The sequence below is a fragment of the Pseudorca crassidens genome, chromosome 15 (genome assembly GCF_039906515.1).
Source record: "Pseudorca crassidens isolate mPseCra1 chromosome 15, mPseCra1.hap1, whole genome shotgun sequence".
Lineage (NCBI taxonomy): Eukaryota > Metazoa > Chordata > Mammalia > Artiodactyla > Delphinidae > Pseudorca > Pseudorca crassidens.
In genome coordinates this window covers 68,571,616-68,599,593 of record NC_090310.1, presented here as the reverse complement: position 1 = coordinate 68,599,593, position 27,978 = coordinate 68,571,616, and the positions used below count along the sequence as shown (strand labels likewise).

The 27,978-nt window shown below is 44.3% G+C and overlaps 1 protein-coding gene across 1 annotated transcript in view; it reads right to left on the bottom strand.

The window, feature by feature from the left end:
- PPP1R16B (protein phosphatase 1 regulatory subunit 16B) overlaps positions 1–27,978 on the bottom strand; it is a 102,762-nt gene that overhangs the window by 50,205 nt on the left and 24,579 nt on the right. Inside the window, exon 2 of the mRNA XM_067708130.1 lies at positions 25,927–26,277. Within this exon, the coding sequence (XP_067564231.1) occupies positions 25,927–26,176 (250 nt within the window). The 5' untranslated portion in view covers positions 26,177–26,277. The remainder of the gene's footprint in view (positions 1–25,926; positions 26,278–27,978) is intronic.

The following is a 27,978-nucleotide window of genomic DNA, read 5'->3' as shown; positions in this document are numbered from 1 at the left end:
CATTGCGGTGCGCGGGCTTCTCATTGGGTGGCTTCTCTTGTTGTGGAGCACGGGCTCCAGGCGCACGGGCTTCAGTAGTTGTGGCACTCGGGCTCAGTAGTTGTGGCTCGTGAGCTCTAGTGCACAGGCTCAGTAATTGTGGCACACAGGCTTAGTTGCTCCGCGGCATGTGGGATCTTGCCGGAGCAGGGCTCGAACCCATGTCCCCTGCACTGGCAGGCAGATTCTTAACCACTGTGCCACCAGGGAAGCCCTCAGGGTGAGTTTAAAGTCACAGCTGGTGGGGGAGCGGGGTATGGTTTGGGGGACATGGCCATGAGTCATGGACGGTTCAGGTCAAGGCCTCTGGGTCTTCGAGCCCAGCTCATGGACAGGGCCCAGCAGAACCCACTGAGTTCACCAATGAGAACAGAACAAACCAGCCTGAAACAAAGTCCAAAAGTGGCATCTTGGAGGCTAAAAATTACCAGCTGGAAGGTCCAGGCTGAGGGGCAGAGCTACACAAGGCCTTCAGCAGAAGCCATCAACCATGGCCCAGATATATGCTGGGGACATCCTAATAGGAACAAAAAAGTCTATTTATCAGGGATTGCTGTATGCCAGGAAGTATGCCCATGCACATGACATACATTTCCTTCTTCAAACCTCGCAGCTTCCTGTTAGTGTCCCCATTTTACAGATGGTGGAACTGAGGCTCAGCGAGATGGAGTGACTTGCCTGAGGCCACGGCAAAATCAGGGTTGGACCCCAGGCCTGGCTGAATCACAAATCCTCCCTCCATGTGCTGTCCTACCTCTTGGCTCATGGAAAAATCTCACAGGGCATTCTTGGTGGCCAACCAGGCTGCCGGGGCTTCACCAAGCCTTGGAGTCTGATGTGACTCTGAATTGAGTCGGTGTGGTGAGCCTCTGGGGTCAGCACTCAACACAGTCACGCTGCGGGAGCCTGTGGACACACCCTAAAGCTCAGGGCCCTGACCAGCGGGGATGCAACGAGGGTGGGCCTCATGGGCGTGGGTGTGTCCAAAGGAGACAGTGACAAGGAGTCTGGCTCCAAGGGAACTCGGAGGGCTTCATAAGTAAGTCAAAGGAACCTGGCTAAGCTGGAACTTTCAGTGGAGGGCAACCACCTGACCCGGGGGCAATGGTGGCTGTTTGGCCTGAGGGGTGTTACAAGCTGAGGGTACAGGCTGGCTCTTCTTGGCCAGTTGGGGAGATTCTAAGAGGCTGCAGGTGGGAGGGGTGAGAACAAAAGTGAGAGCTGACAGCGAAGTCTGGGAGAGCGGGAGAGGGAAACTGGAGATGAATAACGGGTATCGCTCTGCTCAGGTGCTGCCTCCCTGCCTCCCCACAAAACCAGCAGTACAATCTGCACGTCTTCCCACCGAGAAAGCACAACAGCAACAGCAAAATGAGTGCGAGCTGATAGCCCCCCCGCACTGCTCCCAGGCCACAGCCCACCCAGAAGGTCCCTTGTGAGAGGTGTGCGGGAACCTGGAGGTCTTTCCAGGCTGAGGAGGGCCTGTGAACCCCTCTGTCATGCACAATCTGACCCGGGATTGCTGCAAAAGGGGGGCAGCTTGGTGTGGCAATGAGGGCACACATCAGAATGCCTGCGTTCAGTCCCCAGATGTGCCACTACCTAGCTGTGTGACTTTGAGCAAGTTACTTTACCTCTCTGTGCTTCTGTTTCCACAACTGTGGAAGCGGGGTGACAACGATACCTCTCCTAGATCGTTATGAGGATTCAATGGGTGAATAGTTATGATGCACTTTAAGTTTCTGGCACAGAGCGAGTGCTGGCAAGTTTCTTTACTCACCCCCAACTTTTCATATTTAAATAGCTTTCCTGAGGTATAATTCACAACCATACAATCCACCTATTTAGAAGGTACAATTCAATGATTTTTCCCCCCTGTATCTACAATCAATCTTAGAACACTTTATCACCCCGAAACGAAACCCCATACCCATTACAGCCACTCCCCATTCCCACTGCCACCCCAAGCCCCAGGTAACCACTAATCTGCTCTCTGTCACTACAGATTTGCTTTTTCTGGGCATTTCCTACAAGTAGAATCATACAATATATGGCCCTTTGTGTCTGGCTTCTTTCACTCAGCATGTGTTCAAGGTTCACCCACGTGATAGCATGTATCGTTTCTTTTTACGGCATAATGTTCCACTGTGTGCAGAGGCCACATTTTGTTTATCCACTCGTCAGTTGATGGACATTTGGCTTATTGCCACTTTGGGGCTATTCTAAATACTGTGGCTATGAACGTTCATGCACAAGTACTAGTGGGGACATACGTTTTCAGTTATCTTGGGTAAATATCTGAGAGTGGAATTACTGGTTCTTTATGGAAGAACAGCTGGATTTAATTCTCACAATTTCACTGAAAGAAATTTTATTATTATTATTATTATAGCCACTGTCTAGATGCAAAAACTGAGGTGTAGACAGGAAAAGCACTGGCCCAGAGTCATGCACATAATGTATCGGGGAGACGGAACACTACAGAACGTGGAAAGCGTCTGGTTCTTTCCATCATCAGAGTCAAAGGGGGCATGGGGAGGGGGCCAGGGCTGGGGGGTGGGCAGGGAGACAGAAATGGAAGCGTGAGAAGCCCACACCCTCACCTTCACCTGGAGCGGTGGGGCCTGCTCTGCAGGAGCCCACAGTCATGCAGGGAGCTGAACCTGTCAACAGGGACCTTTGGGCTGAGGCAGAAGGAAACCAGCCAAGGTCATGCTCTACAGACCAGAGGGGAAATAAGAGGCACATCGTTGCTCTGTGGTCAGACCAGCGTTGTCTCAGGACCAGGAAGTCAGGGAACTTCTCCTTTTCCACATCTTTTGTATTCTGTGCTGTGGTGGGGCAGGACAAGAGGGGCAACTCACATCCAGGGAGACCCCTTGGTGGTGTGCCTTCCAGGGGGTCCCCGTGGCTAGCAGGCTCTAGTCCTCGGCCTCTTAGAGAGTCCAGAAACAGTCTCTACTTCATGACCCAGAGCCACGGCAGTCTCTAAGCCCCAGGGGACCAATGAGAGCCAGACACCCCTCTGGGTAACTTCAGAGATTTGAAGAACAAGCCCATTGCCCTCTCCATGGTGTTGTGGACCTGAATCATATCCCCCTCCTCAAAATCTCATGACCCAAAGAGGGTGTCAGCCACCAGGCCCATTCATTTGCCCAATAAATTGGGTTTAAGTCTTTCCCTCTGACTGGGATTCTCCCCTCAAAATGATGCATCCTGAGTCTGCCAGGATCTAGGGACCCCAGAGCTCTCCCAATCAGCAGTGAGCTTTCTTCCAACATGGTCAGCCCTCTGGAATCCATCCCCCCCCAGCCTTGGGTGATTTCTGTGTCCCCACCTTGGGAAATCCCTACCAGCTTCTCCAGCATTGCAGGAAACCTCGGCAGCACCAAAGAAGCCAGCCCTCTGGCCTGACAACTTGAAAGTGCTTGCTATGGACTGAACCGTGTCCCCCCATCAAAGTCATACGTTGAAGCCCCAAACCCCAACGTGATGGTGTTTGGAGGTCGTGCCCTTGAGAGATGATTAGGTTTAGATGAGGTCATGTCATGAGGAGATTAGTGCCCTTACAAGAAGACACACCAGAGAGTTTGCTCACTCCCTCTCCCTGCCATGTGAGGACACAGTGAGAAAGCAGCCGTCTGTAAGCCAGGAGAAGGATTCTCATCAGAAACCAACCATGCTGGCATCTTGATCTTAGACTTCCAAGCCTCTAGAACTTTGAGAAAATAAACTTTTGGTGTTTAAGCCATCCAGTCTATAGTACTGTGCTATGGCATCCTGAGCTGACAAGACAGAGTCCCCAAGCCATGGCCACCAGGAGACTGGGCTCAAATGACTTGGGGGATTTGAGACCCCCATCCGCTATGCCCTGGGAGACACCCAGGTCAATGCCATGATCAGTCACTGAGTGCCATTAGTCAGAACCTGTTTATTAGCCAGAGCACACCAAGACCAGAAACGTAGTTTGAAGAAATCTACAGTTATGTGGGCTTTATGAATATATTTTCAGCTACAGAGACAAAGATGGTAATATTTGACATGTCCCCAAACTTACCTACCGATCTATCTGCATAAAATCCAACCCCTCCCATTAATTAGAGCTTAACCTTAAGCTTTTTATCGTGAAAAACAGTTTTACCAACGAAGAGCTTCCCAGAGTGAGTGGCCTATCCTGGAGACAGCAATAGGACACCACGTCATATATGGCATGATTGCATTCTTTCATGAAATAAGAGCAGGCTCTTTAGGACCCAAATGTAGATTTTGAATTAAAATTTTTTTCTGAGGCCTGGAATTATTGCCATGTAATATTTTCCAGGCACCTGGTGTCACAAAATGCTTTTGAAAACATCAGCTAGGTATGACCCTTGACAAGGTGTCTGTCTCGAGATGTGCTAGAAAGGACAGAAGAGAGAAGAACAAACTTTCCACGCCCAGGAGCTTTCTCTTCCTATGTCTCATCCTATACAGATGATGGAAATTCACCATGGACTATAAATGTCTCAGTGCAAATGAGGTCTGATTGCCAGTGGTGGGTGCACCCTGGGAAAGACTGGTTCTTTTTTTTTAATTTATTAATTAATTAATTAATTTATGGCTGAGTTGGGTCTTCGTTGCTGCGCGTGGCCTCCCTCCAGTTGCGGCAAGCAGGGGCCACTCCCCACTGTGGTGCACGGGCCTCTCATTGCGGTGGCCTCTCCTGTTGTGCAGCACGGGCTCTAGGCGCATGGGCTTCAGCACCTGCAGGACACGGGCTCAGTAGTTGCGGCGTGCAGACTCTAGGGCACGCGGGCTTCAGCGGTTGTCACGCACAGGTTCTAGGGCACAGGCTCAGCAGTTGTGGCACACGGGCCCAGTTGCAGCATGTGAGATCCTCCCGGACCAGAGATCGAAGCTGTGTCCCCTGCATTGGCAGGAGGACTCTCAACCACTGTGCCACCAGGGAAGTCCCAAGACTGGTTCTTAATTGTGCCTCCATCTGACAGACCTTGTTAGGAATGAGTTTGCAACATGGCTGCTAGGCAGCTGCATCCACCTGCAGGTAGGGGCCATGGGCATTTGTTTTGTTTCTCAGTTTCCTTCCTCAAGCAGGGCGCTCTCCCTGAGGCCTCATTCCTGGCCCAGACCTTGCTAAGTGCTGTTAAATGGTGAATGGGGAGGACTAGCCTCTTGAAGAGGGATAAACGCTCCACAGGGGTGTGATCCATGATTGCAGGATAAGGCTTAGAGTGCAGGTTCTGATGTCAGACAGTCCTGGCTCTGCCTCTTACCCAGGCAAGTTACTAGACCTTTTTAAGCCTCAGTTTATCCATCTGTAAAATGGAACTACCAATAGTACTTGCTCCCACTCCAGGTCTGGGACTCTTCTATTGTCCCACTGCAGTAACTCCCACTTTGTACTTCACCTTCATTATCTACTTACATCCTCCAGCTACTCCCTCATCACTCAGGTACTCCCCTTCTCTCCTGCTACTTCCCCTTTCCCTTAGCTGCTCCTTCATTATTCAACTCTCTGTCACTCACTCACATGGTCACTCATCCCACAGTTACTCTGTCACTCCCCAGCTTCTCTCTCACCCTCATATTATCTAAAGTTATATTTTTCTAACTTAACACAAGCTTGGAACAATCAAGGGAATCTTGGCTTTTGTTGGGACAAATCTGTCCTAGTCTATATATACTTATCTTTGCAGGAAACTGTCTCTTCCTGGACCAAGCAGCTGATGTTTAGAGATGGAATGTTTCCTGCTTATTATCTTAGAGGCCTTTGGTCTGGGTGACAGGGAGTGGGAAAGCAGAGCCCACATGGTACAAAGGCATGGAACATTGCTAGGCAGAGCCAGGAGTCTCCACCACACAGGAGGAACCTGGCGGGTTGGTTGGCATAGCCTTGGAGCTGCTCTGCTGGTTCCAGGTGGGATGCTGAGGCAAGAGTCTCCTCCCCGTCACCAGGGCCCTGCCCCTAACCATCCCTGCAGTTCAGGATGCTCTCTCCTAAAAGCTGGGAGAGCTTCATTATGGATCTGATTAAATCATAAGGAATCTCATCCCAAGCTTGCCAGAAAACAAGTTATTTTCAGCATCCGTGGGCAGCAAATGGAGAAGAGAGTCATGAGCTGGAAGAAATGACTGTGTAGAAACCGAGCCCATTCAGATGAAGGTTGGCCACCATGCCTCCTTGGCAAAACGTTAGATGCCAAATAACTCGGGAGAACTTTTGTGACATAATATACAGGTTTTCGTCTTGTTTTGTTTTGTTTTAATGACAAGGGAACAGATCATGTTAACTCCTAAGGGTTAGAGAAAACAAAGTATAGAAGCCAATTAAGGTTCCTCCAAAGAGCTTTGTAATTATAGATGGGTTTTAAACACTTAAATGGCTCAAGCCAAGCAAAACGAATTAAGAGATGACACACGGAAACCAGGAAATCCTGGGCACCTTGAGTCCTATGGTTTCAGTCAATGGTCTGACAAGTTCTTCAGGGGGCAGGTCCTTTCGTTTTAGGGACTCTGAAAGGTCTCCCTCATGCAGGCTGTTTTTAAGTGTTCCATTATGTGGGGTGGCCAAAGCCTTTCACTTTCCACTGGCTTACAATGAAAATTGATGTAAAACAATTTTTTTAACTCTTTTACACTAAAGTGTAAATGACTACAACCAGAATATTCTCATGTAAATCACTGATAAGAGGCTGGCACTGAGTAAACAGAGATAGAGAAAATGAGAGTAATTACGGCAGTAAGGGTGAGCAGAAGAAAGATTAGAAAGAAAAAGGAAGAGATAGTAACCTTGCTTCTGGTTCACTGTGAATGAAGCTAGTGGCAGATGATAGTAACAGCAACACTGGCTACGTTCACTGTCCAGCCTTTAATCTTCACAGCCCCATCACCACAGTCATTATTCTCTCCACCTTACAGATGTGGAATTTGAGCACAAAGAGATTAAGTAACTCACCCAAGGTCACAAGATAGAGATTAAAACTTAGTTTTGTCTGATTCCTTGTTCTTAAGCTCCAAAGTCTGCCTACCTCTCTGCAAAACTTCCCAACTTTTCCACCGTCCCCCATTTGATTCAGTTCCCCTATGCCATCCACATTTTGAAAGATTTTATCTATTGAGCACACTGTATTTGTGAACTAATAATTTGTTCAATAATAATAATTATTGAACTAATAATTAGTTCAAACTAATAATTTGAACTAATAATTGGAACAAATTACTTTTCTGTTTCTGTTTCAACATCGATCCAAACTTTAATCCCAATTACTGGGGATTCAACATAATATTATGAAATCACAAACATCAGTCATGGCTATGTGGCTAATAAGCAATACAATTAAATAAGCATAAGCACTGTTCCCCAGCACTGAATTCTGACTGCCACATGGTTTTAGAGTCAATGTCAATCACATACTTGGCATACTCAACCCAGGACCCAGGGTTCCCAGATAGAGGACTCCGGTAACAGTGTTTGGTCCACCCAATACATCCCAGACGTTTCCAGGGAAATCAACAGCCAATCACAGTGTTTGATCCATGTCCAGGGTAATCACATTGTGTTGCTAGAATTCCAGTCTAGGGCAAAGCAAAGTCTAGAATGTGTATAGATTGTAACAATAACGGCCCCCAATGGATCATGCCTTATTAGTACCCACACGCTGTATAGACTCCTCCCACAGTGACTCTGCGCTTGGCCATGTGACTTACTTTGGCCAGTGAGACATCAGCAAACACGATGCAGGCAAAGCTTGATAAATGCTTGTGTATCAGAGCTTGTCTTCTTGAGACCCTGACCCCACCATGCTAGATGAAGTCCAGGATGAAGCACCACATGGAGAGAGCAGCCCAGCCATCCCAGCTAAGCCCAAACACTGGTTTACCTGGCAGCTAACTGCAGCCTCATGAGTGAACCCAGCCAAGACTGGTGGAAGAACTGCCCAGTCCATCCAAAGAATCATTGAAAAATAATAAGCTGTTTTAAGCCACTAGGTGGTTTGTTTCAGGGTTTGTTATACAATAATAGGCAACCGGGGCTTCCCTGGTTGCACTTCCCGCAGTGGTTGAGAGTCCGCCTGCCGATGCAGGGGACATGGGTTCGTGCCCTGGTCTGGGAAGATCCCACATGCCGCGGAGCGGCTGGGCCCGTGAGCCATGGCCGCTGAGCCTGCGCGTCCGGAGCCTGTGCTCCGCAACGGGAGAGGCCACAGCAGTGAGAGGCCCACGTACCGCAAAAAAAAAAAAATAATAATAATAATAGGCAACCAACCAGTACAGCATAGTTCTTGATGATAACTCACCCAGAGGACTGCCATTACTATCTTCATGGTGCCCAGGGACCCGAAAGAGTCATTAAGCCAAAAAGCCTGTATCCTAGGGTTTCTCTTGAGGGACTGGGAACCCTCACTCCTCCATCAAGATTTAGGTTTCATTTGGCTCTTCCCGTGTAAATGACAAAAGTTCCATTTCCCTCTCCTGGACTTAGTGGGTTCCATATCTATCCTTTCTTAGTCTTCCCCTCTGCTCTGGACACAAATTCCTCCATCAAATATGGTAGACGGGGTGGGCAGTGAGACCAGCTCTATTGGTTGGCACAATCATGGGATGAAGGCACTGGACAATGTAATACTCTGAGCAGATTCTGGAACATTCTTCTATTTTTCAAACCCCCACCTGCTTCCCCATGGTTGATGACTTTGGCTCTGGTGATTGTTGAGAGGAGGGCTTAGGGTTTGTGCATTTAAAGAGTCTCTGAGTTTCTTTGACAGAAATACTGACCATTTTCTCACTCCATTAGAAGAGAAACAGTGGTTCCTAGAAGCCAAGCAAGAATAAATCATGCTAAAAATACCTCATTTATCTCCTCCACAGGGTCACTAGACTGACAAATGCCAACGTTAGGAAGTGTCTAGACTTCAGTGAGCATTTGACAAGCCTCTCATATATCTCCATATCAACACCCAGCGAAATGCTGGTGTCATGGTGTGTCAGGTTTAAGAAGGTTCCAGGAGGGCTTCCCTGGTGGCGCAGTGGTTGAGAGTCCGCCTGCCGATGCAGGGGACACGGGTTCATGCCCCGGTCCGGGAAGATCCCACATGCCGCGGAGCGGCTGCGCCCGTGAGCCATGGCCTCTGAGCCTGCGCGTCCGGAGCCATTGCTCCGCAATGGGAGAGGCCACAACAGTGAGAGCCCCGCGTACTGCAAAAAAAAAAAAAGAAGGTTCCAGGAGAGCACCAAATTGGTTGAATCCCCCTGAATGGCATCACCGTGGTTTATCAGTCTATTACAAGTGGTTTCTTCTCCCAAGAGTTATCTCACACCATCCAAGCGTATAAGGCTAGTGAATAAAACCACAATGCCAGTTTCACGTGAGAAAGAGAATTGTCTTGCACGTCAGAAATTCATTTAAGCGTGGTCGACTCATTCTGCATCTGTAGGCAGACCTGGCTGGCACGCCAAATTATAATCAGAGGGTTGCAAGGAGATACATAATCATCACATTTAACGGCATTACGTCAACATGGGTTGAAGTCTCCTTTTCCATAATCAGATTGTCCTTAGCAATGGGATGGTAATCGTCAAAGTTGCTGGTCATACTGTCCTCTCCCTTGGACAGTATTTCGACCTCACTGCTCATAAATGATCCCCTAGCCTCCTTTTTCTAGGCATCTGGTTTGTTTTTTTTAAGTCCTAATGTTTATAATTGGATTCAATAGACATAGAATTACACTTGAATAAATATAATCAAACTAACAATGGAGGGAAAAAGGAAAAAAGTACAAAACTGTACACATTGTTGAAAGTGTGTATATATGTTGATTTAAAAGATTCACTGTAATACTTAGAATTCGAGAAAGAATAGATAAATGTATATGTATAACTGAATCACTTTGCTGTACACCTGAAACTAACACATTACTAATCAATGATACCCCAGTATAAAATTAAAATGAAAAAAAAAGATTCACTGTTATACTTAGAACTTTTTGTCTTTTTGCAATTATAATAAAACAAAAAGTTATGAGCAGAATACTGATTCTCCATATTAAATGCCTATATACACTCTTTGAAAAAATAAACACTATTATATCTGTATTTAAAGGTTTTAATGTAAAAAATGAGCTTGCTTCTTGCTTATTAACATAGCTACCTAAGTTGAATTGACAACAACAGTACTTGCAGGGCATAACTTTTACCTATGATGCTTCCTTGTTTTGTTTTAATGGCATTCAGTAGAGAAATCAGTTTAACAGAGGTATGTTGAAGGGAATGGAATAAGAGCTTTCAAACTGGCTTCAGCAAACTCAGAAGCATATCAAGATCATAACTTCTTTCATAATTGTTGTCAAACTAAGGGAATATATTGTAACGATCTGTAGAAACTTCAGTTTTTGCTCTTCAATTTTTTTCTACCATTGAAAAACACATTGCATTCTCTCTTTGCAGAGAAGTATTGATATTATTAAAAATCAGACAAATAAGCAAGTCTGTCTATCAAAGTGTACAAATTACATTTTTTAAAAGGTGAGAGAGGGACTTCCCTGGTGGTCCAGTGGTTAAGAATCCGCCTTCCAATTCAGGGGACACGGGTTCGATCCCTAGTCTGGAAACTAAGATCCCACGTGCTGCAGGGCAACAAAGCCCACACACCGCAACTACTGAGCCCATGCACCACAACTAGAGAGCCGCGTGCTGCAACTACAGAGCCCACGTGCTCTGGAGCCCCCGTGCCACAACTAGAGAGGAGCCTGTGCATCGCAATGAAGAGCCCATGTGCTGTAACGAAAAGATCCCACATGCCGCAACTAAGACCCAACGCAGCCAAAAAGAAAAAGAAAGAAAGGAAGGAGGGAGGGAGGGGAAGGAGAGAGGAAGGGAGGGAGAGAAACAGGGAGGAAGAAGGGGAGGAAGGAACGAAGGGAGAGATGGAGGGAGGGAGGGAGGGAGGGAGAAATTCTGTAATTAAAAAAAAAACTCTATAATCCTAATTCCCTGACATAAAAGAAAATTTAAAATAAATAAATAAAAGATGAGAGAAAACTGGTTTCTTTTTTTTTCTTCCTCCCATTTCCCCCATCTCAATCCCTAGTAATCACTCTTCTAGTCTTTGTTTCTATGAGTTTTGTTGTTTTAGATTTCACATATAAGTGATATCATACTGTATTTATCTTTCTCTGCCTGACTTATTTCACTTAGAATAATCTAGGCATCTGTTCTTGACAAAGCTCTTTTTATAACATTATCTACTGTGAAGCATGTGAATACTGTGCTTTCTCCAAAATGACTTTGCTAGACTCAGCTCCAGCTTGGCCTGGCCTGGTCTCTTATTCACTATTGAACCACCAGTGCTGGTCTGAAGATGTCCAGACTGTGTTCCACGAATGTCTGTGCAAGAGTCTCTACTCTGATTCATGACATGTTTTGTTATAATTTAATCCTCAGAGAGAACTCTTCTTTCAAGTTTCTGTAGAAAAGGAAGGTGTTCCCACATACCAACTACAAATAACAGTACAGTTAAGTTCATCAGTTGAACAAATATCCCCAGTGGGTAATGACTGCCTGTGATATCTTAATATGAAGGCGGTCTCTGGGGTTGTGCTCCCAAGCTCTTGTCTTTGGCCATGTTCAACATTTTTGTCAAGGATTTGAATAATGGGCAAGGCCTGTGGTGTCCCATACAGTAGCCTCCAGCCTAACCACAGTTGACTACTTAAATTATTTTAAATTAAATAAAATCGAAATATTGGTTCCTTAGTTACCCTAGTCACATTTTAACTGCTCAATAGCCCCATGTGACTAGCAGCTACCATACTGGACAATGCATTTCCATAATCAGAAAAAGTTCTACTGGACAATTCTGAACTAAAAGGCAAATGTTCATTGCATTTATGAACAACATGGAGTAGAAACTGTTGATGAATATTTCATTTGAAGTAGACATATTTAACTATGGTCTGGCCAGCATCCATTTTCCCTCCTTCTGGTAATAGCATCTCAATTTTCCTTGGGGTAGGTACAACATACCTGCAAGCACTAGTCCATGTATTTTGGGAGGAGCTGACTCCAAGGGTGGACATATGACTCAGATCAGACCAATCATAGCTTTGTACTCATGCTCTAGCCACTGTGATTGGCTGAGAGGTAAGTATATAGCCAATCTCAGCCAATGAGATTCAGTTCTGGGATTGTTGAACCTACGACATGATTGAGAGGAGAAACAATTCCTATTGGTGTTGCAAAAAAGATAGGATATATACTTCAAACTGCTGACAGTCATCTACTCAGAGACATTTTTTGGTAGTCCCCTGTATACGCATGTGTTAGTTTGAGTTGGATTTCCTGTCACCAGTCTTAATTTATCATTCAAGACATCCAAATTATTTGAGCAGGTGGATAATGGGCTCAAAGCTCAACAAGATTGTGGCTTCCCTGGCAGTCCAGTGGTTAGGACCCTGCGCTTTCACTGCTGAGGGCCCAGGTTCAATTCCTGGTCTGGGAACTAACTTCCCACAAGCCGTACAACACAGCCAAAAAAACAAAACAAAACAAAACTCAACAAGATAAATTTAGAGCCTCGACTTCAATGTTGAAAATCACCTGTGTGTCCAGGAAGGCTGCTGCGGTGCTGCCGATGTTCTGCCTCTTGACCTGAGTGCTGGTTGCATGCGGATCCTCAGCATATGAAAGTGCAACCAGTTTTTCCCCTTTCTGTATGAATAATACACTTCAACAAATAGTTTTTTTTTAAAAAAAGATCAACTGCATTAGGACCAGATGAGGAAGATGTAACTCCACTAATGGAACACTGACCCGAGAGCTTTAGTTTCTTATAAACTCAATATGAGTCAACAGTGGCTGCCCAAAAAGCCAATGGAAACTTAGTCATACTAATAGACACACTCAACCTGAACGAGGAAACTGACAGCGCCATTCACCCTAGGGTGGGTCAGATCAGACTCTGGGGAAAGGTATAGACAAAGTAGAGCATGTTCACAAATCTCAAAGTCACATCCCATAATAGTCAGGGGGAGAAGAGATGGGAGGACATGATACAGGCAGGACAGGCTGAATGAAACCCTGGAATGAACAGGGTTTGAAAAAACAGACAACCCTACGATCTGCAAATAATGTTATTTTCTACACAGAAAACCCCCAAGGAACCTACTGAAAAGCTGAGACTAAGGCGCTCAGTGGCCTGATACAAAGTTAATATACAAACCCTTAAAGCCCTCCTTTCAAGATATAAACAGAACTTACATGAAAAAAAAAACAAACAAACAAACCCTAGAGCTTTCCTAAAGGACATAAAAGAATACTTTCCCAATAGAGACATGTACTACTCACCTACTTAGAAAAACTCACTATGACAAAGATCAGTTTAGCCCAAATTAACTTTTTAAATTGTGATAAAATATACATAACATAAAATTTACCATTTTAACAATTTTTAGCGTCCAGTTCAGTGGTATTATGTACACTCACATTGTTGTGCAACTGTCATCACCATCATCCACCTTCAGAACTTTTTTCATCTTCCCAAACTAAACTCTGTACCCATTAGACAATAATCTCTCTTTCTCCCTTCCCATCAGTCCCTGGTTAAATTTCTTTTCAATTTTTGTTATCGTGGTAAAACACACATAACATAAAATTTACCATCTCAACTATTTTAAAGTGTACAGTTCATTGGTATTAAATATATTCACCACCATCACCACCATCCACCTCCAGAACTCCTTTCATTTTGAAAAGCTGAAACCCTGTGTCCATTTATAATACTGATCAATTTTGGAGGAATCTATTTTTGAGCTTTGCAGGGAAAACTAACCCAAAAGGTCTTAAATATTATGTGAACAGCCAAAAATAACCAGGAACATTTTGAAAAGGAAGAGCCATATGAAGAAGGACTTTTCCATCATACATTAAGCCACAATATAGAACTACAAGGATCAAAACAGTGCAAAACTGGCACAGAAACAGATTGTTAGAACAGAATAAACAGCTTGGAAAGTTACCCTTCTTCACAGATAAGGGTCTAGAGTATGAGGGTGGCATCACAAACTCACGGGGAAGGGAAAGATGCTGAACAATTGATAATTCTTTGGAAACAATATAGAGATAGACAGTTTTTTTCAGTTATTACTTTATACTCAAATGAATTCCAGAAGGATTACATATTTAATTTATTTAAATAAGGCCCCAAAAATCTAGAACATAAAGGTTAATATACATCACTGGATGAGGAAACACTTTAGAGCAAGAGTTAGCAAACTTTTTCTGTAAAGGGCCAGAGAGTAAATCTTTTCATCTTTGCAGGCCTTATGGTCTCTGTTGCACCTACTCAGCTCTGCCATTATGCTGTGAAAGCAGAGACAGTATGTCAACAAATGGCTGTGGCTGTGTGTCAATAAGACTTTATTTACAAAAACAGATGGTGGGAAGATTTGGCTTTCCAGCCATAGATTTCTGACCCCTGTTTTAGAGGGATAAAAGCAAAGAACAAAATAATTGGGAAAAAAAGCAAATATCATTAGGTTGGCTACATAAAAATTAAGGACTCCAGGGCATAAAATATATATATACGATAAACAAAATGTTAAAGCAAACACACACACACACACACACACACACACAATGCAGGAAATATTTGCACCATACATGACAACAGAGTTAACATCTCCCCCTCTGTTTTCATTCTTCCCCTTTCCTTCTCCCCCTCACACACAAACATATACAATCATTGAAATCAATAAGAAAAAGAAACACACTAGTAGAAAAAATGGACAAAACTCTAAACAGAGGAAGAAATGACCAGTAAGCTTATAAATAGGTATTCAACCTCAAACATCTCAATTATATGCATATTAGGACCACAGAGCTATTTTTCATATATCAAATATATCAGCAAAGTGTGTTTTTAGCGCCACTGACCAGTGTTGATGGGGAAGGCAGAGGTCAGGCAGGCCTGATACCCACTGCTGATAGGGGTGTACACCAATGTAACCTTTCTGGTGACCAAATAAGCAGTTTATATTGAAGCTCTGCATATGTTATATCCTTGGATCTACTGAACCTCTGAGAATCTACTCTAAGTAAATCATCAAAGCTGTGGACAAGTACTTTTATACAATGATAATCACAATGGCATAATTTATAGTAGCAAAAATTAGAAACAACCTCAAAATCCAATAATATGGAAAGTGGTTTCATAAGTTATGGTACACTCAGACAGCTGTATGAGGTTGTCATTTAAAATCTCTTTTCCAAAGACTATATAAAGACAATAAAATAGTCAACCTCTAAGCAACATTTGACTCAGCAGACAGACCTTTCTTCTAAAAACACCTCCTTCCCTAGGCTTCTGAGACGCCACACCATCCTCGTTTCCTTTCTTCCTCCCTGGCAGATGGTGTTTGGTCCCCTTCGTTCTCTTCTTCTTGGCTTAACGTGTAGCTAGCAAGGTGTTCCAGGGCTTTCTCTTGGGTGTCCTTCTTCGCTCTATCTTACTTCCTACATGATCTCAGACAGTCCCTTCACTTTAAAAAGGTTGCATTTGTAAGCTGATGACTCTCAAATTTTTAAATCTGTCCCTGAGACCACCCCTTGGATGTTAAAAAGGCATGTCAACTTGGACGGCCCTGCAGAACTCTTGATTCCCTTCAAATTCCCACCTCCCTCCCACCCCAGCCTTTCCAGTCTCAAAGAACGGCACCATCATCCACTTAGGTGCTCAAGTCAAAAACCAAGGGTCATCTCTATGTCCTTCCCTTTGTCACCTGACACACAAACCCTGGTGGCTCTACCTCTTCGTTTCTCCACCTCCATGGCCAACACTCAGGCTCTCACCTAAGCCTCTGAGATAGCTTGTGATAAGGCCTCCCTGTTCCCACTCATGCTCCCATAGGAAGAGACTCCCACTGTCTCTTCTCCACTCAGCAGCCAGCAAAGGCTTTTCACAATCTATGTCTCACCACATGCTTCCCCATCTCAAAACCCACCAGTGGCTTTTCATCTCAACCCAATAAAATGTACACGTCCTACCACAGTCTTCAGGGGTCAATGTCCCCCAGGCTACCTCTCTTCCTCCATCTTCTTTCCGTCCTCAAGTTCATTCCCATCCCATGCCTTCATCCCTTTCCTCCAGACCCACGTGGCTGCCTCTTTCTCCACATTCAAAGGTCAGCCCAAGTCACCTCCTCAGAGGCACTCTCCCTGGTGTCATAGCTTACACACGGCCTCCCACCCCAGCCCTTATTTATACCACTACTTTGCTTAGGTTCTTCAAAGCACAGAGTAGATGACTAATTTTGTTGAATTGACACATGTTAGGGTGAAAGTTATTTTGTAAATACACACATAGTCACTCTGCGTTTGAATGCGGATACCAAGAGTGAAGACAACTGGGTTGAGTACACGCTGTGTGTGCCCCCCAGAACATGGACAAACAATGGCTATCAGTCTTTTTCTCTAAAAAGGACAAAGAGATCCTCTCACTGATAATGTTTATTGCCAATGATAGAATTTGAGCTTTCAGGCAAAAACTTGTTTCACCACCATGACCTTATAGTTTCCCAGTACTTGGAAGAATTTTCTGGTGAGATTAGTGTTGAAAATATAAATTTTTATTGAAGTATAATTTATTTACTATATTGTATTAGTTTCTGGTGTACAGCACAGTGATTTAGTTTTGTTTTCTTTTTTGCAGATTATATTCCATATAGGTTAGAAAGTATAAATTTTTTATATTGTACAATTAAATGTGTCAACATTTAGAAGATCTGTATAACTCAGTCAACCAATACTTTATTTTTTCCTCCAGGTTTACTGTGATATAATTGGCATATAACATTGTGAAAGTTTAAGGGGTATAACGTGTTGATTTGATACGTATATATTGCAAAATAATTACCACAGTAAGGTTAGTTAACACCTCCATTATCTCTGGTAATTACCCTTTTTGCATATGTGTGGTGAGAACATTTAAGATCTACACTCTTAGCAATTCCAAATATATAATATAATATTGTTAACTATAGTCAACCTGCTGTATGTTAGATCTCCAGAACTTATTCGTCTTATAACTGGAAGTTTATACCCTTTTACCCCCACCCTTACCAGCCTCTAGCAATAACCATTCTACTCTGTTTCTATGAGTTTGGCTATTTTACTTCCACATGTAAAGTGGTATCATACAATATTTGTCTTTCTCTGACATTTTGCTTAGCATAATGCCCTCAAGTTTCATCCATGTTGTCCTAAATGGCAGTATTTCCTTCTCTTTTATGGTCAAATAATATTCCATTCTGTGTGTGTGTGTGTGTGTGTGTGTGTGTGTGTATACCACATTTTTTTATCCATTCATTCGTTGATGGACATTTAGGTTGTAGTGAATAATGCTACAATGAATATTGCAATGCAGATATCTCTACAAGGTAGTGATTTCATTTCCTTTGGATATATACTCAAAAGTGGGATTGCTGGATCATATGGTAGTTCTATTTTTAATTCTTAAAGGAATCTCCATACTATTTTCCACAGTGGCTTCACCAATTTACCTTCCCACCAACAGTGCACAGAGTTCCCTTTTCTCCACACCCTCACCAACACTTATTATCTCATCTTTTTGATTAACAGACAATCTAAAACGTATGAGGTGATATCCCATTGTGGTTTTGACTGGCATTTCCCTGATGATTAGCATGTTGAGCATCTTTTCATGTTCCTGTTGGCTATTTGTACATCTTCTTTGGAAAAATATCGATTCAGGTCCTCTGCCCATTTTTTAATTGGATTATTTAGCTTTTTTGCTATTGAGTTGTATAAGTTCTTTATATGCTTTGGATATCAACTCCTTATCTGATATAGGGTATGCAAATATTACCTCCCATCCTGTAGGTTGCCTCTTCATTTTATTAGTTGTTTCTTTTGCTGTACAGAAGCCTTTTAGTTTGATGTAGTCCTACTTGTTTACTTTTGCTTTTGTTGCTTTTGTTTGCTTTTGGTGTCATATCCAAAAAAGTGAACTAATACTTTCTACAGACCAATACGTTAGTTGAAAAAGTATGCATGTATAAAAGAGCCATTCAGAATGTAAGACAAACCAATGGATTTTAATGTAATAGCATAAGAAACGCTAAAAATTGATCTAGTTGCAGATTCCACACTGCAATTAACCTTCAAGAAACTAATACCTGTTGCATTTGATTGAGATTTCAAAGAATACCCACATTTATCTGAAAAAGCAATTAAAATATTTCCTCCCTTTTCCAACTATATATCTGTGTGAGGTAAGATTTTCTTCATTTACTTCAACCAAAATAACATATCACAACAGATTGAACTCAGAAGTGGATGAGAGAATCCAGCTGTCTTCTATTAAGCCAGACCTTTAAAAGATTTGCAAAAGCATAAAACAAGGCTACTCTCCTCACTATTTTTTTCATTTTGAAAATATCATTTCTTGATTATTTGTGAAAAAGTCTAACTTACTTTCCTATATGAATATTTAGTAGAATTTTTTAAATATTTTGATTAAAATTATATATTCAAAGTCTGAGTCAGTTTTAAGAAAACTTTGCCTTAAAATAAATGGATAATCCAGAAAAAAAAAGAAAAAGAAAATATCATTTATCATAAAAAGATTTATGTTAACATGTGTGGTGGTTTTCAAACATGTCCACAAATTCTCCTCCCTTCAAGAAGTAGAGCCTAATTCCCTTCCCCTTGAGTGTAGGTTGGACTCAGTGAATCATTTCTAATGAATAGAATATGGCAGAAGCAATGGGATGTGACTTAGAAGGCTAGGTTGTAAAAGGCACTGTGCTTCCCTCCTTGCTCTATCTCTTGGGTCACTGGCTCTGCAGGAAGCCAGCTGCCATGTTGAGAGGACGCTCAAGCAGCCCTAGGGAGAGGCTCATATGGCAAGAAACTGAGGCCTCCTGCCAAGAGCCATGTGGGTGAGGCATCTTGGAAGTGGATTCTCCAACCCCGGTTAAACCTTGAGGTGACTGCAAACTTATAAGAGACCCTGAGTTAGAATCACCCAAGCTAAGCTGCTCTGGGGTTCTTGACTCACAGAAATTGTGTAAGACAGTAGACATTTATTGTTTTAAGTTTCTAAATTCTGAGCTCATCTGCTATGTGACAATAGATAACTAGTACAACAGTTAATGAATTTATTTTTAAGTTTTAGTCAGTGAATACACATTTATTTTTATTCCTCAGTTTTAATTTCCAATATGGTAAATATTGATGTAGAACCCAGTTAAACAAAAGTTCTTAGGGGTTCTCAGTTTTTAATAATATAAAGGGGCTTTGAGACCATAAAGTATGAAGACTATTGTCCTAAACTCTGCAAATTGCTCCTTTATTAAGCTTTTCTCAAATTATCCCACATGAGAGCAACTTCTGTTTCCGATCAGGACTCTGACTGATAGAACAACACCAAAATATTATCAGTGATTGTTGCTCTTCACTAGGACAACATGATTTTATCTTCTTCTTAATGTTTTCTTTTCTGTACTTTAAATTTTTTCTGCAAATAAGGATGCATTGTTTTTATAATTAGGAGAAAAGAAACTTCCCTTTTCAAAATCATCAAAAGTGAAAGTTAGAGCTGTGTTTTCTTTAGATGAGTCAATGGTTGAAGCTTGGCTTGCAGAGCCCAGGTGTCCGCCAACGCACCTGGGAGTTGGGGAGAAGTCTGTGGGGGTGGGGTGGGGGAGGGGAGGTGGCTGAGGAGCCAGCACCCCCCGCCTACCTCAGCCAGAATAGTTCCTTCATGTGCTTTACATATTGGGTTTCTGCATAATATTTCATTTAAAGAAAAGTTTCCACTTTAAAAAAAAAAAGTTTGAAAGCCTTTACCATGAGAATAACAGCTGAAGAGTTAAAATCAGGCTATAGAAGAATCACTCAAACTTTCTCCTCAATGTGAACAGAGTTTCCATAAAGGAAACACTACACATTCTGAGGGAAGAACAGAAGCCCTGACAACTTAATAAGTGTTTGGTGGTTTCAAGAGAGAGGCTGGCTCATGTGGCCGTGGAAAGAAATTATAGGGATGAAGAGCTTATCCAGGGACACCCCCCCCAATACTAAGGGCCCAAGAAGCCAGCAGAAACACCAGGGTCCTTAAGGCCCACAGAGACACAGATCAGAACCACAAGTGAATGCTTCTCTTATTTTCTTTAAAAAAAAAAAGCAAGAGGTACCAGGACCACCTGGTGGTTAAAAGCATGGGCTTCAGGGACAACAGATCTGGGTTCAAGTCCCAGGTCTGACACTTAAAACCTATGAGATCTTGGCAAGTGATATAGCCTCTCACAGCTTCAATTTAAGGGCACAATGTACAATTTCGCCTGTAAAATGAAGTCTGAGAATGTAAAGTTGTGAATCCATTTTGCAAAACAGTTTAGCAGTTTCTTAAAAGTTAAACATAAATTTACCACATGACCCAACAATTCCATTCCTAGGTAACTACCCAAGAGAAATGAAAACATATGTCCCCAAAAGGACTTGCATACAAATGTTCTTAGCAGCATTACTCATCATAACCCCAAATGGAAACCATCCAAATGTTCATCAACTGGTGAATGGGTCCCCAAAACGTGGCACGTCAATACTGCAGAATACTATAAGGCAATAAAAAGGAATAAAGTCCTGATGCATGCCACAGCCTAGATGTACCTTGAAAACATTATTCTAAATGAAAGAAGCCAATCACAAAAGATCACATAGTGTATAAGTCCATGTAAATGAGATGTCCAGAAAAGGCAAATATATAGAGGCAAAAATAGATTTGTGGTTGCCTGGGGCAGGGGCTGGAGTAGAAACTGGGAATGACTATAAATGGACTTAAAGTTCCTTTTTGGGGCGATGGAATATTCTAAAACTAGGCTGTGGTGATGGGCTCCCAAGTTTGTAAATTTATTGAAAATCATTGAACTGTACACTTAAAATGGGCAAATTTGACGATACATAAATTAAACCTCAATAGAGCTGTTTTTGTTTTTTGTGTGTTTTTTTTGTGGTACGCGGGCCTCTCACTGTTGTGGCCTCTCCCGTTGCGGAGCACAGGCTCCGGATGCGCAGGCTCAGCGGCCATGGCTCCTGGGCCCAGCCACTCCACGGCATGTGGGATCTTCCCGGACCGGGGCACGAACCCGTGTACCCCGCATCGGCAGGCGGACTCTCAACCACTGCGCCACCAGGGAAGCCCAATAGAGCTGTTTTTTAAAAATGGAGTTTGACTCTCTACCTCAGAGGGTTGCTGGAAGGATTAACAGATAATGCCTGTAAAGCAGGCAGCCTGGTACAAAGCGAGCACTTGGTAAATAATAATAATGATGACAATCAGAATATACACTAATAATAGATTATGTAAGTGTAGAATAATAGATAATGCAGGATAACAACAATTTATATCATATGTAACTCTCATTTAAATTTTAATTAAAGTATAGTTAATTTACAATGTGTTAGTTTCTGGTATACAGCAAAGTGATTCAGTTATACATATCTATGTTTTCATATTCTTTTCCATTATAGTTTATTACAAGATATTGAATATAGTTCCCTGTGCTATACAGTAGGACCTTGTTGTTTATCTATTTTATATACAGTAGTTTGTATCTGCTAATCCTAAACTCCTAATTTATCCCTCTGCCTCCCTTTTCCCCTTTGGCAACCATAAGTTTGTTTTCTATGTCTGTGAGTCTGTTTCTGTTCTGTAAATAAGTTCATCTGTGTCATATTTTAGATTCCACATATAAGTGATATCATATGTATAGCATATGTACTTCTTACCATACCACTCCCACATGTGTCAACCCAATTTAATCCTACAGGATTAAATTAAGGCAGGTGTACTATATCATCCTTGTTTTTACAGATGGGGGAAACTGAGGCACCAAGAAATTAATGAACTTTCCCAGGTTGCGCAGCTAGTATACGGCAGAGCTGGGATGGGGAGTCCTGGATAACTAGCTCCGGAGACTATGCTTCTCTCCACGACACTGCACTGCCTCTCAGTAAACGTCAGCTGTGTACTGAGTTATTGCTCTACCTAGTGATGGGGGAAAGGGTACAGAAAAGGATCCGAGACAGCTCCCCAAGAAAGCACCACAGGACCTAAGCCTGAAGCGTGTAGCACTTAGTCAGGGCAAGAGTGTTCCAGACAGAGGGAACCACATATGCAAAGGTGGAAAAGTAAGAGAACGCAGGGCTTGGGCAGGAAGCCAGAGGAGGTGGGGGTGGCTGGAACTGATACCCAGCAGTGGGAACACGGGGCTCAGGCAAGTCCAAGGCCACGGAGGGTCCCTGGTGCCCGGACATTAGCCTGAGGCGATGCGGAGCCAGAGAAGGAAAGTCAGTGAGTTCCCCAGCACTGCCTTACTCCAGGAATGACTCACATCACCCTGGCAGGTGGAGGAGGTTGACTCAGCCACTGCTGTGAGCTCAGGGGAGCGGGGGAGCTGCTACCCCACGTTCCCATCCCACTGTCAGCTAACTCTCCAGCACCAGCTCCCCAGCATGCAGAAGCCACCCTAGCCAGCTGGGAGCACCGGGCTTGGTCATGCTGCCAGGAAGCTGAGCATAGTCTGGTGAGAGCGCCTGCTGGCGGCTGGCAGCTTCCACACCCCCGCTCAAAGCCCAGATAACTGTGGACCCCAGGGGCACCTCTCACCGCACTCCAACTGCCTGCCACGGGGCGCAGTGCTCAGGCCCTCCACTCTCACTTGGCTGTCAGGGGACCAGCCTGGGGGATCTATCACTTTTCTTATTCAGATTTAATATACAGATAAACATTTGCATGTGTGCACAAAACATTCACTGTGGCAAAAGCAAAACTACTGAAAACACTTGCATGCCTAACAAAAAGGAAGTAGTTCAAAAATGCTGGTGAATCCATACTGCAGAATACTACGGAGCAATTAAAAAGAAGAATGCAGATCTATTATCCCATTGTACTAGGCATGAAAACACCTCCAAGACACACTGTTGGGTAAAAATAGATACCTACAGAATAATGTATCGAGTATATCATCACTTACATAAAAACCAAAACAAACAAAAATCACAAACTAGCTCTTTATTTTGCCAAGTCTACAAATACGTGAGTAAGTAAGAAAAATGCCTAGAAGGAAACACATCAAACTAAGAGCAGCAGTAATCACAGAAGGGAGGGAGGGAGGGAGGGAGGAAGGGAGGAAGGAAGGAAGGGAGGGAGGGAGGGAGGAAGGAAGGAAGGAAGGGAGGGAGGGAGGGAGGAAGGAAGGAAGGGAGGGAGGGAGGGAGGAAGGAAGGAAGGGAGGGAGGGAGGGAGGGAGGGAGGAAGGGAGGGAGGAGGGATGGATGGGGCTTTTTACATTTCTATGTAGTTTGATTTTTACCAGAAGCGTGTATTTGGGTTCTTAAAAACATTAAAGTCTTGAAAAAAAAACAAAACAAAAACCAGAGGGAAAAGTGTGTTAAAATGATCACCATGCTGGTGCAGGGTTCAGGGTCACTTTTCAAAGAGCTGTGACATCCAGAATCTTGTCTAATTCTTGCTACACCCCCTTGAGGGCAAGTGTTCAAAACCCCTTTTACAGATTAAGAAACTGGACCCGGAGAGGTGAAACAAGCTGTGCAAGGTCACATGTAGGGCCGAGGGGCCCCTGGACCTTGGACCCAAGCCCAGCACTCTTTCTAATCTGTACCCGTGGGAGCGCACCGCGGTGCGGGCCAGGGGGCGGGGCCTGGGGTGGGGAAGCGGAAGGCTGGGGGGCGGCACGGATGCTCCGAAGCAGCGTGTCGTCCAGCTCACAGAGCCTCTGAAAAGCCCCTTCAGCGAGGGGAAAGGGGCCTCAGTCAGGGGAGAAGGGGGTGGAAGATGAGTGTGAAAGGAGGGCTGATGCAGCGCCGCCCACGACAAAATCAGACGTCATGACGTGCCACCCACTGAGTGGGAGGGACCCGACGCGTCACCCGGCAAATGACACGTGGGAAGTCGCCTCGCAGGGCCACGTCCCTGGAGCCTGAGATTTCACGCCTCTCTCACAGGGGCTGCTCACCCGAGGCTCTGGCTGCGCTTTTTGCAGCCGAGTGGTTCCGGGAATGCCTCTCTACTCAGTTCCCAGAGCTCTCTGTAACCAGGGCAGAAAGGGAAGTGTGCTTCTCAGAGGGTTCTAGAACCTGAGGACCCTAATACTCTTGTAAACCCTAATACTCTTTGGAGTGGTAAATGCCTCCACCCCTCAGTTCTTTTATTGGCTGCTTTAGCACCAAGTGTCTGGGTGGGGGTGGGGGGGTGGAGACAGGAGGCCAGAGGGACCCAGGAAACATGGCTAGGTCCCTCCAAAGACAGGCAGAAGGGATTCATATACAGGGAGGGACCAGAGCCTGCTGAGGGGAACACGGGATGCATGGACACATCTCAGCTGGACAGTGAACAGGCGTGACCCCTCAGAGCATGCTCAGAGAAGAGGGCTTTAGCCAAATCACCGATCCTCTGTTCACTCTTATAATGGGGAGCAAACCCACGAGGCCATGAAGCCAGGGACAAAAGCTTGGATCCTGGGAGTTCTGATTCCAGCTCTCCTCCCTTGGTCAGGTTTCTGAACGTTGCTGGGTCTCAGTTTCCCCATCTGTAAAATGGGTATTATTTTTTTTTACTTTATTTTATTTTTTATTTTTTTATTTTGTTTACATCTTTATTGGGGTATAATTGTTTTACAATGGTGTGTTAGTTTCTGCTTTATAACAAAGTGAATCAGTTATACATATACATATGTTCCCATATCTCTTCCCTCTTGCGTCTCCCTCCCTCCCACCCTCCCTATCCCACCTCTCCAGGCAGTCACAAAGCACCGAGCTGATCTCCCTGTGCTCTGCGGCTGCTTCCCACTAGCTATCTACCTTACATTTGGTAGTGTATATATGTCCATGCCTCTCTCAGCTCACCCTTCCCCCTTAAAAGGGGTATTATTATACCTGCCTCTTTGGTATCATGATATCTGGATCATAAGACACATAATAACAATAACTAAATAAAATATAACAAGTACAGGGTATCCATAAAATCTGGAAACAGATTATATGAATGCATATATGTGTTCATATTTATTTATTCACCCGTTTTACAGAGTGAAAATGTCCTAGACAACATTGTGTACATTCGTCTCTGTTTCTAGACTTGCTGGACACTCTTTAAATAAATGTAATTTTATACAAGTATAATTTTATATAAATGTATATAAATATAATGAAATAAAATATAGTAACAATATAATAAACTAAAACATACTAATCACTTACACAGTAGGAGGGACCACGTCAAGGACTTGCAGGTATTCTCTATTTTGGTGTTCACAGCAAGCCCTGGAGGTGGATACTATTAATATCCCCATTTTACAGAGGCAGAAACTAAGGTACAGGGAGCTGAAGAGACTTGGCAGGGTCACCCAGGGGATAATTTGCAAAACCAGCTTGAGACCTGGGTCATCTAACCTCAGAGCCTATGCTGTTCTCCACCCGTCTAAACCATCTACCTCTAAAGTGAAGACCGAATAAAGGGGACCAGCAGACAGTTCTGCCGTACAGAGGAGGAGCTTAGGAAATGCAAAGTCCTCTGAGTACTGAGCTCCTGGAGGAGAGAAACCAAATCCAACTGGCTCACCACCATATCTGGAATAGTAATGCACAAGATGTAGGCTGACAGTCAATATTAGTGGGAGGGAAGGAAAATGAGTATTCATTAGCCAAAGGCTGGTATTCTTGTTTTCAAAAAGAAGTCTCAGATTTCAGAGCCCTTCCCAGACCCACCCTGCTCTCCCCTCCACTGGCACAGAACCCAGAATCCAGGAGGTCCAGGTAGCCATACACCAACCAGGACCAGGAGTGACCTACCTTCCTCGGCGTCGTTCCTAAGCGAGGCCTCCAGCAGGGCCACGCTGGCCTCGAAGGACACCTTCTTTCGCCGGCCGCCCGTGCTGCGCTTCCGTTCATGCTTGCGCTTGCGATGCTGCAGGTCCTGCTCATACTGCGCCCACTTCTTCAGCTGCTGGGCCCGGCGCTTCTGGGCGGCGCGCAGCCGCTCCAACGTGGGCACCTTCTCCAGCAGCTGCAGCTCGGTTAGCAGGTCCACGTGGGTGGCCATGGCCTCCGCGCCTCCCCGCGCCCTGGCTGGAGGCTAGCACAGCGCGCCGGGGGCCGGGGCAGCATGGGGGCTCCTGCGGGGCTGGGGCCGCATGCTGGAGCCTGTGGCGGGGAAGGGGAGAGACACACATGGACATGCTTGTCAGACTCAAAACTCCGATCTGATGATGTCACCCGGCCCCATGTTCCAAACGCTTTTTCCCCCTATTTTATTATTTTTATTTATTATTATTTTTTTTTGTGGTACGCAGGCTTCTCACTGTTGTGGCCTCTCCCGTTGCGGAGCACAGGCTCCGGACGTGCAGGCCCAACGGCCATAGCTCACGGGCCCAGCCGCTCCGCGGCATGTGGGATCTTCCCGGACCGGGGCATGAACCCGTGTCCCCTGCATCGGCAGGCGGACTCTCAACCACTGCGCCACCAGGGAAGCCCCTTTTTTTTTTTTCAATTGAGATATAAATGACCTATGACATTGTGTAAGTTTCAAGTGTACAACATGTTGATTTGATATACTGCAATATGATTACCACTGTTAGCTAACACCTCCATCACGGTCACATAACAATCCTTGCTTTCGAGTGGTCATATTGTAATTTCATATAAGGTTGTTCTATTGTTATAACACATACGGGTTTATTTTTATAACATAGAAGGGGTTTATTGTTAGTTTTAAAGGAATGAGGATTATATTTTAAATGTCTCAGTATTAATTACAAAATAGGTTAATATTGACAGATATAATCTACATAAATGAAAGCTCATTGGGAACCTTAATCTTAAGAGTATAAAGGGGTCCTAAGACCCACAAATAGCTGCTGAACTACTGGGACCTAGAAAACCTTAGTTGAAGTTTTCCTCTTTGGATGGTTTTTTAAAAAAAATTCACACCTCTTGCTCTCATCAGTTCTTGGGCGACATGAGATCAACAAAAGTTCAGTGTGAAGCCAAGTGGGTGCTGTCTTCCTGTAAGCGCAGACCCTATGGGCTCTCAGATGCAGAAGGAAAAGGTCTTGGAACAACTTGAGCCTTTCTAAGCCTGTTTTCCCACCTGTTAAATTTTGTATCCACCTCCCAGAATTTACAGGATGTTCAAGGAAGAAAGAGCTGACGAAAAGAAGTTATACCAAAGAGAAACAGGTTATAGCAAAGAGAAACAGCTTGGAGGAAGAAAAGAAGGGACACGTAAACGCAGCACGTCTGGGAAGCCATGGGGGCAAGGCTGGTGGAAGATTGCAGGATGCTGGGTACAGGTCTACATTTATATGCTGTGGAAATGCTCACTATCATAAAGGGGATCAGCATAGCACTGGGCTTCAGCAAGTGATCGTCAATCTCCTGGGTTCCCTGCTTCACTCTGGAGCTGCTGGTCCTCAGGAGGCTAAAGACCAGAATTCAGCCTTCAGCTGGACCCTCAGGAGCTCAGAATGTTCTTCAGGTCTCTCCCTGAAGAGACTGGAGCATACACAGGAGGAATGGGGAAGGGGTGGGCTTGGCAATATTCAGAGGGCAAAGGCTCCTGGGGTCTGAGCGGACCAGATCTCAAGGATAAACATAAGCCAGGACTTCCCTGGTGGCACAGTGGTTAAGAATCCACCTACCAATGCAGGAGACATGGGTTCGAGCCCTGGTCCAGGAAGATCCCACACGCCACGGAGCAACTAAGCCCATGCACCACACCTACTGAGCCCGCACGCCACAACTACTGAAGCCCTCGCGCCTAGAGCCCGAGCTCCACAACAAGAGAAGCCACTGCAATGAGAAGCCCGCACACTGCAGCGAAGAGTAGCCCCCGTGCAGCAGTGA